This window comes from Chrysemys picta, chromosome 1 (genome assembly GCF_011386835.1).
Source record: "Chrysemys picta bellii isolate R12L10 chromosome 1, ASM1138683v2, whole genome shotgun sequence".
In the NCBI taxonomy this organism is placed as follows: domain Eukaryota; kingdom Metazoa; phylum Chordata; order Testudines; family Emydidae; genus Chrysemys; species Chrysemys picta.
This window is the reverse complement of record NC_088791.1, coordinates 29,192,785-29,212,369: the sequence shown is the minus strand read 5'-3', so window position 1 is coordinate 29,212,369 and position 19,585 is coordinate 29,192,785. Positions and strand designations below refer to the sequence as shown.

General features: G+C 44.5%; 1 protein-coding gene across 9 annotated transcripts in view; it reads right to left on the bottom strand.

The window, feature by feature from the left end:
- Positions 1-19,585, bottom strand: part of HBP1 (HMG-box transcription factor 1) — a 35,042-nt gene that overhangs the window by 2,104 nt on the left and 13,353 nt on the right. For all 9 annotated transcript variants that reach the window (XM_005292351.4, XM_005292353.4, XM_065561261.1 and 6 more), the window contains 4 exons: positions 12,733-12,889; positions 11,055-11,199; positions 6,294-6,620; positions 352-493 (listed from right to left, as the gene is read on the bottom strand). In XM_005292351.4, the coding sequence (XP_005292408.1) occupies positions 352-493; positions 6,294-6,620; positions 11,055-11,199; positions 12,733-12,889 (771 nt within the window). The remainder of the gene's footprint in view (positions 1-351; positions 494-6,293; positions 6,621-11,054; positions 11,200-12,732; positions 12,890-19,585) is intronic.

Genomic DNA, 19,585 nt, shown 5'->3' with positions numbered 1-19,585 from the left:
ACAGACTCCATAGTCTTTGAAAAAACTTTTCAGACCAGGGGAATTCATGTGGGTTTTTTTAAGGTGTAACATGAGGGTGAGTGGCTTCCACCCAATACATAGTCACAGTGGCATCAGCTTTGAAACAGGACAATTGCCCTCTGTCCTCAAGTCAGACCAGACTGTGACAGCAACTGCAACAGCAGGTTAAAGACTATAGAGTAACAAAAGGAAAGTGTGGGCTAGTGCAACAAAGGAGAGCAGGAGGTCTACTATACTATATTACTATATACTGCAGAAAAAGAAAAACATGGGACCGTGTGAACTTATTTGTAAACTATGTAATGCAGTCGAGTGTTTGACAAAACATACTGAATTTGTTCGTTTCCGTTTCCAACAGTCAGGATTTAAACGTTTTTGTTCTTCAGCCAAAGCCTTGGCTTCTAGCGTGTACATCCGTCTTTCTTCATTTTTCATTTTCTTCCACCTGTCACCAAGTATCACACTTATGGCTCTGCAAAATAAATGTTTACAGAACGGTCAAGGCAGGAATTTCTTATAAATCCCACAACATTTCTTGTCTCTTGTAAAAGGCTGTCATCAGAAAGAAAATGTTAGACATGAAAGCACACAAGAACAATTTCCTCTTTGCAGTGTATGAGCATATTTCTGACTGGCCTATGCCTCTTTGAATAGTCACAGGGAAGATCCCAGCTATTGTTAAACAGAGTAAGGCTAGAAGGGCATATTTTGACATTTAAAAGTAAGTTTGAACATCACATACTGTAATCTAACAAAGTGGGAAAGTTAAGAGTCTGGTTGGTCACCCGTTATGTACAACCACACAATATTTACAAAATTGTTCTCTTTCACCTCATTTTATGGAATGATATGGCAGGACTTGCTGAAAAGATGCTGCCTCATAATTAGGCTAGTGATTTTGCTATGACTGCAACCGAACAAAAGATTTTGTTTAATGAAAACGCACTAGAATGGAATTCCCTGTGGTTGACGGGTTGACCTACTGGGTAGATGAGTTCAGAGTTCCCCTACTATTAGCCGGTGTGGGAAGGGGAAGCTCAGACTGTTACGCTCTTGAACAAGTTCTAGTCTGGACAGCAGTAAGGGACCATGTTATGACTCACCCCTTGATTATTTCGTAAAGCTTAACATGAAAAAAACTTGTCTACCTTACACCTAATAGGCCTTATGCCCATTGGACAACATCTCCCCTCATTGTGCCATATTGCTTAACTGTTTCCAAAATGATGGTGATTAGATGTTCAGACAAAATACAATTCACAGCCCCACCATTTTAATAAATCCTCTTTAAATTACAGAGAATGTTTTATTAGTGATTCATGAAAACATGGGATGAGTGATCTCCCCCTCGAATTCTCAATGACACACACATCAGTAAAAAAGCTCACCATAAACGGCAGTTTACAGGCTCCCTAATAAAATCAGGAAAAGCACAGCAACGTCAAGCACGTCTGGGTAGTGTCACACATCTCTGCTCCACACCAACAAGGAGACAAACTAATTCTGAAAGGTTCTACCACAGCCAGAACCCTATGGGTTACGCAGCACCCAGGGAGCAACATGGAAGCTCAATTTAATCTCTACTAATCACTAAGCCTGTATTGCGAGATGCTTTGAAGACTCCTGAGACCAAAGGCTCAGACATTAGTCTGTCTCTGGTAAATCCACACAGGTAGGTCAATTTGTGTCTTTCAATGATAGGGTTCATATTTCTAAGTAATCAGGATTAGTTCTACATGTACATGCACTAGTTTAGTTAGAATGTTTCATAAATATCTCTGTTTCAAGATATGGTCCAATTGCACCAAAAGCTGCCCCTCTCAGACAGCCACCATTTAGTACTGGTACCTCATCAAGTGCTATGGAGTGAGGACGCTGTGACTCAGCTAAATGAAGAATTTGTTAAAGGGCGTCACCTCAAGCTACAGGGCTTCCAACTATAGATACTGACGCTCTCTATATTCCCCAATGTATGGGAAGCATGCTACAGCAGCTCACTTTAATTAGGGCAAATGGAGATCGCTGAACCAGTTATTATATACATCTCAGCCAGCCAGAGTTCAAGGAACTAAACTACAGTTTAAAAAAAAAGTTATTTCTTGTTTCAAATACTGCCCTCTCCTCCTGCTGAAGCTGGAAAATTGATTTACAAATAGTGACCTTGGCATTAACTACAGGTCTAGCTATTAGCCAATGAGAAAGGGGGTCAGACCTTCCATTTACAGTGCAAAGGCAGGAAATTGTGCCTGGGTGAGCAGCCTGACAGTACCCAGGCTGTTTCTGGTCATTTTATTAAACTGGATGAAATTGCTGCTTACACATATTTAACAACCCAGGCATGACTACTGAATATTAATATTCAACATTATATGATTATTACTTGCTTATAGCTTTGGTCTAGGTATACTTGGTCCAGCCTTAGCATCGGAGGGGACAGTCTAGCTGACCTCTGGGGGGACCTGCCACCGCTATATTTTTGATTCTAGTACTTTACCATGTTTCTCTAAACCAAAGGTTACTGGTATAATGACTATTGTTTTGTCTCTGGTAGTTATAGGGCAAGGAGTTTTAAACCTTCCTAAATAGTTTTTTTAAATGTGTACGGGGCAGCCCGGTAAAACACTCTCATGCCCAAGACACCTGATACCTCCAAGAGACAAAGCTGCGCACGCAGGTATTGAATCTATATGGTTTTTGAGCTTCAGCAAATCTGGTGGAAAAGTAAGAGCTTCATGTGAAAGAGGAAATGGAGCATGGCTGCTCACCACCCAGTACTAGTACAGAGATTGATGAAAAATCTGGCTAGTGAAGTTCCATGACCTTTTAAGCCTCTTCTAAATTTCTTCTACAGACAGCAGTAACTCATGCACAAACCTGTCCAATTACATCCCTCACTAGACTGCCCCTCCCCCGCAACCTGTGTTCCCTCACTCATGGCTTTAGGGTGCCCCAAAAAGCATCTGCTGGCCTTTTGAAGTTCTAGTAAGGCATCTGATTATGTAACCAAACAGCTATGGTTACTTACGATGAATTAAAAAGAGGAAGGAATTATTACAGGTCTAAATTTGGGATCTAGTCCTTGTAAAGTCTGCACTAAACATGCCATTAAATTTGCTTCTGCTACACATTTAAAGTTATCTGAACCTATGTATCTGTTTCCATCAATTATACTAAAGACGAGTGGCTGTATTTCAGATATGTTCCACTTTCAAAACTTACATGTCACTCAAAAATTATTTAAATTTTTTTGCATACAGGATAAAATCCACTGATGGCTACATGGCAATAAACCCCTGGCGGTTGTCAAGCTTACTGAGGTCTGAAACACTTAAAGCATCATCTTAACTCCGGTTTGGATCAGGAGCATTCTGCTCAAGCCTTAGAATGAAATGGATGTTGCCCTAGATACTGGGGTTTTCACAGATCACTATTTTATTAGACTGGGGCTAAAGGCACAAAAGGACCTAGGTGTCTAAGTGCCCTTTTAGGTGCCTACATTCCAGGATCAGGCCCCATAGGTATTCACAAACCCCCCTGCTCAGCTTCTGCCAAACCTTGTATGCACTAATCATACTTGGCACATAAGTTTTTGCAGTAAAAGTTGGCTGTTTCTGCCTCTGAGCACGTGCACTGCTGCCTCGCTTTAGGCAGCCAGACACCTACACCCAGTGTGATCCATGAACCAGTGACTGATACATGTTCCTTGGCCTAATGCAACTGTGGGGCAGGAGGCAGAGGAGCTCCCTCATAACTTTTAGCCCAGTGGTTAGGGCATTGACTTGGGAAACCATGGTTTAAATCCCCACCTCCTGAGGGAGAAGGGATTTGAACAGGTATCTGCCACTTGTCAGGTGAGTGACCTAACCCCTAGACTATGGGATATTTGGATGCTGGCTTCCCTCAATTTCTCCTGTTGAAGGTGTTCCATTATTAGATTAACTAATTAAAGTGTCATTGTGCCAAAGAGCGCACACAAACACATAAGAATGACTCTCCAGCCTGTTGGTTAGAGCAACCACCCAAGATGTGGAAGACCCAGGTTTTAGTCCTTCCAATCCTATAACTCTTTAATTACCCTGAGCCCGGGCCTACAAGTTATGAGAGAGCTCCTCCCTGCTTCCCCTGGGACAGCTTGCAAAAAGAGCATAGGTGCCTATCTCCAATAAAGGCTTTGCAACTGAGAATCCCAAGCAGAGGGAGGCATCTCGCACCAGCTTGGAGTCAGGCAGAAACACTCCTATTGGCTACATTGGGCAGGGAGCCAACTAGTCCACTGGCTTTTGTGAATCCTATTTAAGGCAGCTAGCTTCCTCCATTCATTCTATAGGAAGCCTCAGCACCTAACTCAAGCTTTGTGAATCTCACTGATTTTCTAAGTGCCTAAAAATTAGGTGTTGAGACACTGAGCATCCCCGTGCCTAAGCTCCTTGATGAATCTAACCTTTGATGGGTTAGATACATTGTGTTCCCCTTCCCCACCCCCAAAAACGTAACCCAGTTGGGAAAGCCAGTTCACATATGCTATTTAATATGTGTAAGCAAAACAAACAAACAAAAATGGCATAGCTGTTATTGCAATGGAAGGTCAGAACCTGAGTTTACAAATTAATGATTTGATTATGCTGTAATTAAACATACACCATACACTGTAAAATTTTCTTAGTGATTTGATCAGTTGTATACATTTGAATAAATATGATTGCTTCTGCATATCCAAATTTGTGAACACTCCACTAGTCTGCCTAAAAGGCTGTTTTGCTGGTCACAAGTTTGCAGAATCGATAAACCCAACGCTAGTGACTGATGCTGCACTATGTTTTTTTAAAAGACAAAAGCATATCCGTGTTCCCATGCACTGCATTTCCCACTGAGGCCCTAAGTGTTTCATTCCAGAATGTCAGTTACTTGTTAATCTTCAGTTATTTTTCTCAGCCTAAATCTACAAATGGAAATGTTAAAACTTCCTTGGAATTCACCCAACTGCAGTTCCAGCTTGCTCCATTTGAAATCAGTATTTTAAATGAAATTATATTATGTTTTTCTAATTGGCTGTTTTGATTTCTCAGTGATCGTTTTAGTGAATCTGAAGACAGACACATTTGCAAAGATGCATCATTGAAGTGACTCCATACCCATTATGGAACTCTATCATATGGCAGAGCAGAGGGATTATTTGTGCTGCAGGGTTTAATTTCTTAACTCTGGGTCAAAGCATTTCCACCATCATCTTGTATATAAGATGGCAGCCAATTAATCCTCTCAATTTACATTTCTGTAGTTCTGTTACCTTTAGTTTTTGCTAGGTTTAGTACTGTAATGTATAAGAAATGATTCTATTCTCATATAAAGGCAAAAGATTTCTTTTCAGAACTTGTATATAAAAACACAAGCATTTTATAAATAATATGCACAAACATACCTATGTACATATATAGATATAAAAACTTACATATTATTTATATCTCATATGTACATTTATATATAATCAATATCTTTGTCTAAACATTTATTATATATAAATTGTTTGTATGTATGTGTGTGTATATACATATATAAATAAATAAAATTTACACACATATCAAAACATAGACCAATTTAACCCTTCTTGCCAGGGATAGCTACCTATTACTCACCACTGGTGACTAGGTAACTGGATTTTTCAAGCTTTATAGTGCAAACAAAAGAATGGCATAGGAATAGTTAAAACATTATTGCTTGGATTACAACAACACTTAGAAACCCTAATCAAGGATCAGGGCCACACTGTTCTAGATGATGTATAGACAGAGGCAAAAAGACAAACACTCCTTGCCCCAAAGAGCTTACAATCTTATGTCAAGACACAATCAGAGACTGGGAGGAAAGATATAAAAATCCCCTTTCCCTACTGTAACACAGAAAGGACAACAGTCTTCCCCCCCCCCCCCCCCCCGAACGAATCTTACCAAAATGTACAAAGTCTGTGTGCACTGCACACACACAAACATTGCTGAAATGCTTCTGAAGGCAAGATCAAGTCTACATAAAGTACAATAAGAGTAAGTAGATATTAAACCAGTTTCTGCCCTGACACTAGTTGTCAAGTTCACTGAGGTCTGAAGCCTCCTCTTAAGTTTGGCCTTATGTGAGCAGCTTTCAGTTTGTTTCTTGGAACAATACATACACATTTTATTTCACTTGCGAAACTTAATTTGCTATAAGTTTAAAAATGGGACTTGCAAACTTTGCTAGATCAATTATATGGTCAAAACTAAGAAGTTGAGTACTGTTACCTGTTATCTTTCCCTGGATACATCTGAGTATATTCAACTCTGTACTTTTTGGCAAAAAGCATGAAGGCATTCATTGGTCTTTTGCATTTGTTAGGAGAAGTGGCACTCATAGTACTTGCAGTCCCTGAGCTGTGGCTTTTGCCAGCTTTACTACACAAAGAACTGGAGGAAAGCTGTGATGATCCATCAGCCACACAGTTTTTACTGCATTCTGATCTCTCAAAGTCTTGACTGCCCGATCCTCCACAAGATAAAGAAGCACGACGCTGACGAGCCATGCTGCTTAATACATAAACTGCAGAAGAATCCATTGGTGTAAAATCATAACTAGAATGAAAAGATACATCACTTGATTAGAAAGTAAATCAATTAGAATGAAATTTACAGGTCCTACTTTTAAAACCTATGTTGATTCCTGAACAATCCCTAATTAATTGTTCCACTGTTCATTTTTAGAGTTCTTGTGCTTCACCCAAAACGTGCATACATCCAACTGTGATGTACTTAGTCTGGACTTGGTACAGAGATTAGTCAACAACTTTGGTAGATGCGCCACAATGTGGTGGTGGGAGGCAACTGTCCAAGATCTGCTGTTGTTTACTACTGACTCTCCCCTTGTATGCCAGTTGTAGTTCTGGTCTCATTTCACCTCCTTTTGGAACAACTTTCTTTTATTTCTGCTTTGGACGTTAGTCCACCTTCTGCTTTTGCCTCTGTTAGCGCTCAAGGCACTCAAGGCCTGGTATGTGATGGTTGCTGGCAGTAACAACTCATTTGAGGACCTCGAGTGAATAGCACATGGAAGAGTACAACCACTACTTCACCCACAAAGTGACTCGGAGCCCAAAGACCAGAGAGGAAAAGTGGAGTCCAGACGGCATCTGAGCCCCACCAGTGGGAGCCAATCCTGCAGAAACCAACTGGGCACCAAAGCTCACCACATGGTAATAAGGGCCAGGTCTGCTCTGGCAACGTATGTACAGCCTGGCAGCTTTCTCCCTGACTTTAGTGGCTCCTTCTGCTAGAGGCTGTCAGCAGACTCAGGCAAAGATCACTGCATCAGTTCACCTTTTCAAGGTTTTCCTTACAACCATGGCATCTAGAAACAATTGTTTTTAAATGACCGCTTAGATTCCTACATCACTAATGTACATGCCTTACTCAAACCCCAATGAGGAAGAATTAAGCTAAGGAGGCCAGTGGTACTCAGCAGAGATAGCTAAACGTATTTTGAACATCTATTCTACACAATTTACTGTGAGTGGCATCTGATTCTGGTTTCTCAAGTTGCAAGTGGGAAGACTTTGGTTTGTGGACAAAATCTGGGAGAGTACTTTTTTTCCTTCAATTTGAGCCTTCACTAAGCCCCATCAGTATTTATGTGAAGTTTTAGTATAGCATTTAAGATATATACAGACTTTTGTATAATACATATTATGGAAGAGTCAGTAGTGACTTCATCGTTAAGGTTGTGTTGAAAATTGCACTTAAAGAAGGACTAAAGTCTATATAAAGGTGTTACTCATTTACATTTTTATTATACATAATATGCTTCAGTGTATTTAATATATGAAAAACAGAGCATCTCCATAAACCTTCCAGAAAAAGTCTGTAGTTCATTTATAATTTTTTATATTAACAGCAAATATAAAACACACTACTCACAGAGACTAACATTATAAACAATGTCTTCACAAACAATTGCTTTAGCATACTTTTGTACTTATATAGCAACTTTCATTGAAAAATTAACAGATACAATACATGATTTAATTCAATTGATACAGTACATGATTTAATTCACAGATGATAATCTTCCACCCTCTAGTGGCAGAAGTGTGAGAATTCCACCGAGATGAGGTGGGTGAGGTAATACCTTTTATTGGACCAAAATCTGTTACTGAGAGAGTGTAGCTTACACAGAGCTCTTCTTCAGGTCTGGGAAAGGTACTCAGGCCTTGGCTACATTTGCAGCTGTACAGCGCTGTGAGGTAAACCTGTCTTTGTACAGCTGAGTAGGGAAAGCGCTGCAGTCTGTCCACACTGACAGCTGCCAGCGCAGTGGCGTGGCCACACTTGCAACATTTGCAGCTGTGTTGGGAGCGGTGCATTATGGGCAACTATCACAGCATTCATGTGGCTGCAACGTGCTTTTCAAAACGGGGGTGGGGTGGAGTGTGACAGGGAGTGTGGGGGGAGAGTGTGCGCTTTTTGGAGCGTGTCAGCACTCTATTTTGCAAGTTCCGAACTCCCGGCCCCCTGCTCATTCATTCACTCACTCAAAGCAAACAGCAAACTGTTTGTTTTTTCTCCGTGGTATGAGCTTTGAAACCAGCACTTCCGCATTCCTGCAGCCGGTCACAACAATGGAGAGGATTGGCCACTTGACAAGGTGATCAGTACAGCGCTGCAGGTTGATTCCTGGTACACACTCACTGGGGAGAGTCGTAGCCACTCCGCTGTATCTCTTATGCTTCTCGGGGAAGTGGAGTACCTGCAGCCGTGTACCCAGGGAGATACAGCGCTGTACGTGCCTTGCCAGTGTAGCCGGTCAGTGAGTTACAGCGCTGGGGGCAGCTTTACAGCGCTGTAACTCGCAAGTGTAGCCAAGGCCTTAGAGTGTCACTGCTAAATACAAGGTGGAAAAAATTGTTTAGCATAAGTAGTTAACACATTTCAAGGGACCATTCAAGGTGAAGTGGCCCGTTAACACCCCTCAGTCACAGGGAAGAAAGGAAGGGGTGGAAGGGAAACAGCTGGGGAAGGTTGTTAGTGGGTTACAGGTTGCTGTAATAAGCCATAAATCCAGTGTCTCTGTTCGTCCATGATTTTTAGTGTCTAGTGAAGTTATGGATTTAAGCTCCCAGGCTTGTCTTTTGAAAGTGTTGGGCGGGCTTCCTTTGAGGATGAGGAATGAGAAACCAGGTATAAAGTCATCATTTTGTGAAAAGTGTTCACCCACAGGTGATGAGGTGTTTTTGACTTTTACCCTTTTCCTGTGTGAGTTAATTCAAGAGTGTAGTGACTTTCTGCTTCCACCCACGTAGTTACTATTGGGGCATTTAGGGTGTTAACTACTTACGCTAAACAATCTGTTCCATCTTGTATTTAGCAGTGACACTCTGAGTACCTTTCCCAGACCTGAAGAAGAGCTCTGAGTAAGCTCGACTCTTTCACAAACAGAAGTTGATCCAATAAAAGATATTACCTCAACCACCTTTCTCTCTCTAGTATCCTGGGACCAACATGGCTACAACAACACTGCCTAATTCCACCAAGTTTCAGGACACTCTTAATTGCTTATGCGACATTCAAGTGCTAAGGCCTTTAGTTGATCATAGCTGGGGAAAATATAAATGACTAAAATACAGTGTTCCTATGCCCTTAAAAAAAAAAAAAAAAAGAGGTGCCATTCAATTATCACTCTAAAACACCAACTTGTACCACAAAACTGACTTAAAAATGTGCATAATCCATAAACCCCAATTTTTAAAATTGAATTGGGCACTTCCATCACCTGCCTGTACTTCCTGGCTGAGATACAGGCTGGAAGTGCTGTTCTGAACAGAAGATCAAAGTAGCATCAGACAGATACCATGTGACTCACTTGTCTACAGAGGGGATTTCTTCTCTCCCTTTAGTGCTCTGGGATGGGAAATAGTCATTATCCAAAATCTGCTTGGAAGAGTAAAGAACTGCAAAAGGGGAAGAGGGTAGGGTAAGCTGCTGACAGCCTAGTTTGCCAGCTCAAAGAGGGACAGAGAAATGTGGAAAGGAGCTTTCTGTCTCCCAGTGATCCTGCTGCTTCCCCATCTTCCCACTCCCAGGACAGCTGGGGCCTTGAGTGTTTTGTTTTTAAACTTTCTCTGCCCTGCTGCCCACAACTGTTGCCTCATGATCTCTTCACTGCTTTCCTCCTTTTGCCCAAAGAACTAGACAGGGCCTGATAAGTGTCCAGACAGGGGACAGGCAGTTTTTTATTTTTCCTTCATCCCCAACAACCCTGATGCCCTTTCAGTAGTAGTTTTAGTCCAAAAAAATGGAACAGGAAACTTTGACAGTGCCAATAGAAATGGAAAGATCAAAGTGATCACCGGACCATAATCTGCCGCTGGAAGGGAAGCTGCTGGGGTAATGGGGATAAAGATGGGGTTCAAATCAGCTAGGGAATTTAGGAAGAAAGAAGTATGGGAAAATCAGTTTGATCAAAACTATTTTCTCTCTTCCTTCTCTGCAGAATTCTCAAAAATCTGATCAGACAACATTTAAAATGAAGGAACCATTTTCCAGGAGCAATAAAGCCATGTCATATTGGTTGGTTCTTTGGTTACTGGGGAACTGCTCGGATGGCTAAAGACAGTGGGTTGTATATGAAGCATATGCCAATAGCCAACTAATGCACCCTGTAATGGCAAATATTAGGTTATCCAGCCCACGCTACTCCCTCACCCAGTGTAGGACTGTTCCATACAGTATATTTTCTAGTGCTTTATCTGGTCTAGTTTGAAATGTCCTAAGCAATGGGGCTGCCACCACTTTCTTTGTGAGACTATTCCATAGACAAACAGATTTCACCATCAGAAAGGTTTTCTGACATTTTGCCTGAAGTCTTACTCTCCTATTTATACCCTCTTGTACCATCATAAACAATTCCTCTTCCTCCTGGGGCACATCTTTCACATATTAGTAGACTTACATGTCCACAGGGTTAATGCAACTTTTCTTCAGAAAAGTAATGAAGCCATTTTATTCAGAAGTTACCTTTTAAACGTATCAAAAACACCTGAATCATCAAAGTTAATGGCGTCGGGGTGTCCTGGAGGTAGACACAAATCTCCAATATGCATTTCACAGCATGGAATGCCATGCTGAACCACAGTCAAGCTTGGATAGAAAGACGACCAACCTGCAGGGGTAAATAATTAAATTAGACAAATAGCCTAGTGAGCTCTAGCTCTGATGTCTTGGCAGAGATCTATCACTGCCAATCCCGCGTGGCAGAGAGCACAAAAGAAAAACTGGGTTTCCCAAAACTGGATTTAAAATACACCTCTACCTCGGGAGCCAAAAAATCTTACCGTGTTATAGGTGAAACCGCATTATATTGAACTTGCTTTGATCCACCGGAGTGCACAGCCCCGCCCCTCCGGAGCACTGCTTTACCAGGTTATATCTGAATTCGTGTTATATTGGGTGGCGTTATATCGAGGTAGCGGTGTATTAGTCCAGATTAAGTTTTTATTTACCTTTTTCCCCAAAAGCAAAATCAGAAACTTCTGCTTGTGTAATTACTGATGTGGTATAGTTCATTTTTACCTCATTTACAAGCTTTTTATCCAAGCAAAAAAAGAACAGAAAACCAAACCAAGTAACCATTTTACCAACTTTAAGGGTATGGCTACACTTGCAGATGTAGAGCTCTGTGAGTTAAACCAGCCCTCGGAGAGCGCAGCAGGGAAAGCGCTGCCATGTGTTCACACTGTCAGGTTCAAGCGCACTGGCATGGCCACATTAGCAGCTCTTGCAATGCCACAGAGAGCAGTGCATTGTGGTAGCTATCCCAGCACGCAAGTGGCTGCAATGTGCTTTTCAAATGGGGGGAGGGGGGAGTGTGACAGGAGTGTGTTGTGTTTGTATGTGAGGAGAGAGAGAGTGGGTTTTTGGGGGGCTGAGAGCGTCAGCATGCTGTCTTGTAAGTTCAGACAGCAGCAGACCCCCTCTTCCCCCGCCTCTCTCTCTCACACTTACAGTAAGCAGCATTCCACACTAATGGTTGCTTTGTCCAGGAGCAGATACGCATGCTGGCTGTCAGAAAAGGAGCTTTGAAAGGGCATAGCTGCATTCCTGCAGCCGATTCCAAAACAATTACAAGAGTGACCACGTGACTTAAGGGGATTATGGGACGTTTCCGGAGGCCAATCACAGTGCAGTAATGCAACACCTCGTTCACACTGATGCTGGGGTGTTTCAGCCAAGGCGCAGCAAGTGTTATGCTTCTCGTGGAGGTGGATTACCAGGAGCACTCCAGCTGCAGAGTCCAGGCGTTCTAAGTGCCTTGCCAGTGTGGACGGGTCGTGAGTTAGGGCGCCTGGGGCTGATTTAATGTGCTCTAACTTGCAAGTGTAGCCAAGCCTTAAGTGTCACATTTAGATATAGGAAGTGTAAGTAGCCTCCCTTATTTGCTCTCTCTCTGTCTTTTCTGTGCTCTCTATCATATTTGCTAAACCTTTCAAGAAGAGACAGCACATACAACATTTCTACCAACTTTATTGTTCAAATTCCAGTGTTTCTTTCAAGCAGATTTAGAGTAATGTGAATGGGGAATACTGCTGCTTTCAACTACTGTGGGAGATGGTTATGAGATTTACAGATACTGTCTTAGAAGAACTTATTACATAACTCCTGAGAGTTTTGCTGTACACATACAATATTTTCCTACCTTTATTTTTAACATAAAATGGATGATCCAATCTGCACTCTACGGTGAGCAAGCCATCTTCCACTGTACCAGGATCAAATGTCAACTTCAATACTGACTCACCAAATGAAATACTTTCTTCATGAGATATCAACTTCAAACCATCAGAACCATAGTCCTAGAAACACACACACAAATAAAATAAAATAAAAATTAATGGAGATATCCCATCTCCTAGAACTGGAAGGGACCTTGAAAGGTCATCGAGTCCAGCCCCCTGCCTTCACTAGCAGGACCAAGTACTGATTTTGCCCCAGATCCTTAAGTGGCCCCCTCAAGGATTGAGCTCACAACCCTGAGTTTAGCAGGCCAATGCTCAAACCACTGAGCTATCCCTCCCACCATGCTTCAGATTTTTCAGAAAAATTTAATACTGTGGATACTGCAAACATATCATTTTTCTTGCACACTGAAAAATACCAGCATCCAAAGAGTTAGAAGAACCCCACAAGCCAGTAAGAGATTATGCAACATTCAGAACACATCTATAAGTACTATGTTCAGTTGTTTTATGTTCAGGTGCTCAGACACTATAGTGATGAGCACTGGACAGATTCAATATGCATCTTTTACAAGAAATGGTTACTGTAACTGTGGTACTTCGAGATGTGATGCAGACGTGTATTCCACTTAGGTGTGTGCACGCACAGCACACCAGAGCCAGAGAATTTTGCCTAGCAGTACCCACTGTCACAACCCAATGGCCTCCTCCCCTTAGGGAGTCCCTTAGGGAGTCCCCTAGGAAGGTAGATCAACACTGTATATTGCCAACGCTGTCGCAAGCATCACAAAGCATTTTGGGGAGGGTTAAAGGTGTCTGAGTGGAGAGTGGAAGATTCATTTGAAGGAGTACGAGAGGCCAAGGGGGGGAGGAGGGGGAAAAAGAAGAAAGCAGAGTACGGGTTAACTCAACACTGCAGCTAGCAAGCTCAGTCCGAAGATAAGAAGCTGACTCCAGCCCAAGGCCAGCTGCTACCTGCCAAGACAGAAGGGGGGGGAAGTCCAACCCCCATCCCGCCCAGCCGTGAGAAAGGAAAGTTGTTGAACAAAATGCGGGGCCAGGAAAAGGAGCGAGATGGTGAAGTCCAGCCAGGAACAAACAGAACTGTCTCACGGCCCTGAAACAGTGTGTTTTGGGGAAAGCTGAAGAGACCACAGAAAGCCGGTTTGGACTGGCACAAAGAGCACCAGGAGCAGAATGAACCCCTCCCCCCAAAGGAGCCCAGGACTTAAAACCCTCCTGAGAGCTGAAGCAACTTGGAGAGCACAGCGGATCCTTGGACGGCCTGGATCCAGGACAGCACTCCCCTCCACCTTCCCGCCCCCCTCTTCTTCTGACATTACACCCAGACTTGGCCAGTCTGGGTCGTGCGTGTGTGAGTATGAAAGTGGGTAGGGCTTGGGGCATTAATGCTTTCTTTCTTCCCCTGAGTGATGTGGGAGCGTTCCCAGCACTCTTTGCTATTTTTTAATCAATAAGGCTTTAAAATTTAGACACTTGGTGTGCCTCGTCATCTCCTCCCCAAAAAAGATCCTGTGGCCCCAGCCTGATCAACTGTGGCCTCAGGCAGATTGGTAACAAAAATCTGTCACACCATGGGGGAGGGGGAAGGGGTGGCACTTACACCTCATGCTCATAGCTCCTGCCCTGGCCGTATGAGACGGCGCCACCTCGACCCCCTTCAGTTCCTTTGCACTGAACACCAAGACCGTACTCCAATGCAGAGGGGACTAAGGGTGGATTGTGGAATACACATCTGCATTACGTCTGGGAGAACCACAGGTACAGTAAGTAAAAGTTTCTTCTTCGAGTAGATGCAGCTTTATATTCCACTTGGATGAGTCGAAGCAGTACCGATCTCAGGAGGTGGGGTTCGGAGTCTACCTAAACAAGAATTGCAGGACTGCCCTACCAAAACTTGCATCTACTCTGGAAGATGTGATAATGGCGTCAAGGTTCATAAATGTGCATATGGACGACCATGGAGCAGTCCTGCAAATTTCCGATATTGAGATGTCACGAAGGAATGCTACTGACATTGCTTGCGCTCTTGCAGAATGAGCTCACACTCACTGAGGAGACATAGCTGAAGTTATTTCATATGCAGTCTTGATACAGGATGTTACCCATTTAGAGATAATCTGTGAAGCGACCACTTGACCCTTCATAAGATCTGGAACAGCTGTCGAACACTGCACTTCCTCCTCACTCAGCCAGAAAGCGGCCATGCCATGAGATGCAGGGAGCTGAGTGGGGGACATAAGGTGTGACCAGGTTGGGATGGAGAGGAAGGGGTATGGGAGGTTGAATTGACAACATGAAAAGATCAGAGAACCAACACTGCCTTGGCCACGCTGGGGCAATGAGAATTAGCTTGCCCTAGTCCTCTTTCATCTCAAGGATGACCTGTGGGATGACTGGGATTGAGGGAAAAACGTACAGGAGCCGACTGCCAGCTGAGCTGGAAAGCGTTGGACAGAGAGCCTGGACTGAGGCCTCCTGGAGAGCAGAACAGGTCACATTTCCTGTTGTCCCTCATAGCAAACAGGTTGATTGTCAGAATGCCCCACACTGCAAAGATGACGTGGAGGATACTTGTCTTCAGGGACTTCTTGTGACTCAAGTAAAAATTCCTGCTGAGATGGTCTGCAAGATGATTCTGGACACTGGGCAAGTGGTTGGCTATCGGAACAATACTCACCTCAATGCAGAGCTGTCACAACCTGACTTCCTCTTGGCAGAGCATCCTGGAGTATGCACCTTCTTACCTGTTCATATAATACATGGTGGTATTGTCAGTAAGTATGTGACCCATGAGCCCCTGATACAGTCCAGAAAAGCGTGACATGCATTGTAGATGGGCCAAAGCTCCAGAATGCTGATATATGGTGAGGACTCCTGCTCCAACCACAGACCTTGAACTTTCAGCGACCCCAGATGTGCTCCCCAATCCATCAGGGAGGCATCGGTGAGAACAGACCTGGTTGGTAAGGGCCAGATGAAGGGAATGCCCTGACAAACATTCTCCAGAAGTGCCCACCACTGCAAGGAGTCCAGGAGTGAAGAATTGGATAGTCAACTGTCCTGAGCCACATCTGAAGGGGGCAAAGATGCAACTTTGCAACCTGGGCCACCTGCATCTACGAAAATGTGTGGCCCAAGAGCCTCAGGTACATCCAACTCTCATGGAAGGCTGAGACTGCAGACTAAGGCAAAAGTGGTGAATCGCCTGAATGAAGTCATACAGCAAAAATACTCTCAAGATGTTTAGGATGAGACCCAGATGGTCGAGGAAGCGCAGTGTAGTGCTGACATGAGAAAGGTCTTCCTCTCTGGATCTGTCCTTCATTAACCAGTCATTCAGATATGGGAAGATGTGGATTCCTTTCCTCTGGAGGGACAGTCACCATTTAGTAAAAACCTGAGGAGCAGAAGAGAGGCCAAAGGGAAATGATGCTTAGCTGCAACAAATCAAAAGAATTTTCTGTGGCTTGGCAAAATCGTAACCACGAATGTCCAGAGCAACAAACCAGTCGTTTTGAGACAGCACAGGGAGGATAATCGATGAAGTTCCAAATGGTCACTCTATGTATCGGACATATTTGTTGATGCTGCAAAAGTTGAGACAGGGTCTTACCTCTCCCTTGGATTTGGGTACCAGAAAGTACTGGGAATAGAAACCCTGACCGTGGCGTTCTGGAGGAAGCTCCTCCATTGTTCCCAAAGCCAGAAGAGAGTGAATCTGCTTGAGGAGCAGTATCTCATGAGAGGGGTCCCCTCTGGGGGGGGAAATGGAAAGGCACTGGATGGCACAGCCTGATTTGATGGTGCTTAAAACCCCCTGTCAATGGTGATCAAGCCCCAAGCATTTTGAAAGCAAGCTAGCTTGTCCCCAAATGGAGGGGACAGGGAGAAGGGAGCGACAACTGGAACACTGCTCCAGACTAAAGAGTGAAAGTTGGCACTGGGGGGAGGGAGGGGAGCAGGGCAAGGCATGTCAACTGGCCAAACCCCACAGCTGAATGCCTTCTTTCTCTGGGACCTATGCTCCTTTCTAGGGAAACAAAAGGCTGCCCAAATGTGTACTACAAATGATACTTTTGCTGCTGCTGCCACCCATCGTAGTGGTGCCTCTGCACTGCCGGGATATACACCCCCAAGGACGGTAGAATAGTCCTAGAGTCCTTGAATGAGTGCAGAATATTGGCTGTCAAAGGGCAAATCCTCTATGATCTGTTGCACATCAGGAGCAATGCCCGAATTTTGCAGCAAGGATGTCCTTCTCATGGTCACTGCTGAGGCCATCACTCTGGCCAAAGTATCCTCAATGTCCAGCATGGACTCCAATGAAGTCTTAGCCACCAAGCAGCCTTCGGTAATAAAAACCCAAAATTCTTCCCTTGAGGCTTTGGGCACTTGGTCTGTAAACTTAAGACACAGACATCCAGTTCACATGTCTTACTCGGACAGCAATATGCATCTGCAAAGAAAAGGAGATTAAATCTTCCTGCCCATCAGGTCCATCCATTTAATGTCCTCATCCTTGAAAGTGGACTTAAATCCGCCCTTCTGGGCTCTATTGTTCACTATGGTTACAACCAGGGAATTTGGGGCCCTATGCGAGTACAAAACCTGAAATCCCTGCACTGGAACAAAGTAGCGTTTCTCCATGCGCTTCATAGAAGGTACTGAAGCCAACATGCTCCAGAGCAGAAGTTCTCAGACTGGGTGGTGGACCCCGCTGGAGAGCACAGAATGTATTGGGGGGAGGGGGAGAAGATTTAGGGGGGGGGGGGGGGAGGAAACCTTACTGCGCACATTTTACCCACAGCAATGAATAACTAGCAAAGCTAATTCCTCCAGACATATCAGGTCCTCAGATGGCGCTGTGCATTTTGACGGATTTCTGTTAAGCTTGCATAGCATTATGCAAAGTCATTGCTATCTGTACATTAACTGATTTGCTATGACACAGTGTGCACATTTAATCGTAAGCACGGACCACAATTGCGGTTTTGCTTTTGCTCTTATTACAATGGATCATTGGCTCATTCGTGCAACAGAAAGAAAAAAAACTCAAGTGAAAAACAAAGCAAAAACTGGTCCAAGTGAAGCATCGCCGCCACATCTATTGATATACATACTTGTGGGGATGGGGGGGGGGGCATAAACTACTACAGACACAAGGGCGGGCAGCACAATCAAACAAGTTTGAGAAAACCACTGCTCCACAGAACCCTAGCAGGCTCTAGGAGTACATCATTAATAGGGAGGGCAACTCTCCAAGGAGCAGATAGCAGCAGAGTATTCAAAAACTTATGGGTATTCTCCTGAAGGAATTCTTCCTTCAATATGCGGGGAAGCAGCCACATGCCGCAAAAGGTCCTGGTATGCCTGAAATCCTCTGGTACTGAAGGAGAGGAAGAGCCAGGAACAGTGGAATTGTCCAGGGATGAAGATGAAGCCATTAAATGCCAGAGCTGGATCCTGATCCAGGATAGTCAGACCTGGATGGGACGACTCTGGAGGCTCTGGAAGGGAAGGTTCACTGGTGCCTGGGCCTGTGGCAGATCAACAGTGATCTCGCTTTAGAGTTAGATGAGGAGGTGGACCTCCGCAACCAAGGAGCGTCCCACAGATTCCAGGGAGGCCACTGGTATGAACAGGTGGCCACTAGGTGAACAGGCCACTGGTATGGCCACTGGTGGCCAGAAGGTGTCAGGCCAGGGGCCCCATCCTGACCACAAGTCGCATACCAATCCTGGTAACCATAGCACTCCACACCCAATGCTGGTTAGGTAATGGAAAGAAGGAATAAACCAACCTGGACACCTAGGAATCCCGAGCTTCCGGAGATAAAGGTGGAGCGAGCCCAGAGGGGGTGAGCAACTGGTCTGACTCATTTATAGCCCAGAATGAAGAGGAAACTGATGCTGATGGTGGAAATGTTACAACCAGCACCAAATATGCCTCCATTGTTTCCTGAGCTAGAAGCGATGGCTGACCATAAAGTTGGCAGAAGTCCAAGGTCACTGATGGTGCCAAAGTGGAGGGCGGTGAGTGCAGCACTAATGGCAGGGGAGCTGAAGGAGTTCCCTGATGCTGAGCCCGGCACCAGCCCCACTTCCACTGACTGTAGAAGGGAAACACTGTGGTGCGGTGCCGATGGATCCAAAGGTTTCAGCTGCCCGCCTAGCCAGCGGGGCTATAAACAACGCAAGCCTGGCAAAGGCCTGGAGCAAGGGCAAGCTCAGGACAGAAAAACAGAGGAGCCACTTGATAGGCCACCGGCGCAGAAACAGTCAGTGCCAGCATTGCCCTTGTCGGTACCGGACTCAACGGATGCCCTGGGGCTGGAACTGTAGTCAATGGTAAGGGATTCTCTCACCTCCCTGCACGGTACCCGGGAGTGGTTGACGGAACCTGCTCCAATCTGCACATTGGCATTCACACTGTGCTAGTCTGCGCTCCTTCTGGAGGACGCAGATGATCTTGAACGGCCTCGATTGGTCTTATGTGATCTTTTCCTTGGCGCACCTTAGGGGGAACAACTTCCCCGTCTGCTCCAGCTCCAGACAGCACTCTCAGAACCCAAAGGCAACCTCTGATCCAATGTAGGCCTCAGAGCTGAAGCAAGCCACATGGACTGTTCAAGCAGGTGCTGCTTTAGACGAAGATCCCTCACCACCTGAATCCATGTCGTGAACAATTTGCAAACAAACACTCCTTGACATGGGCTTCGCCTAAGCACAGCAAGCACCGCGTGTGGAGACTGTTGACAGGAATTGCTTCCCCACATGACAGATAATGTTT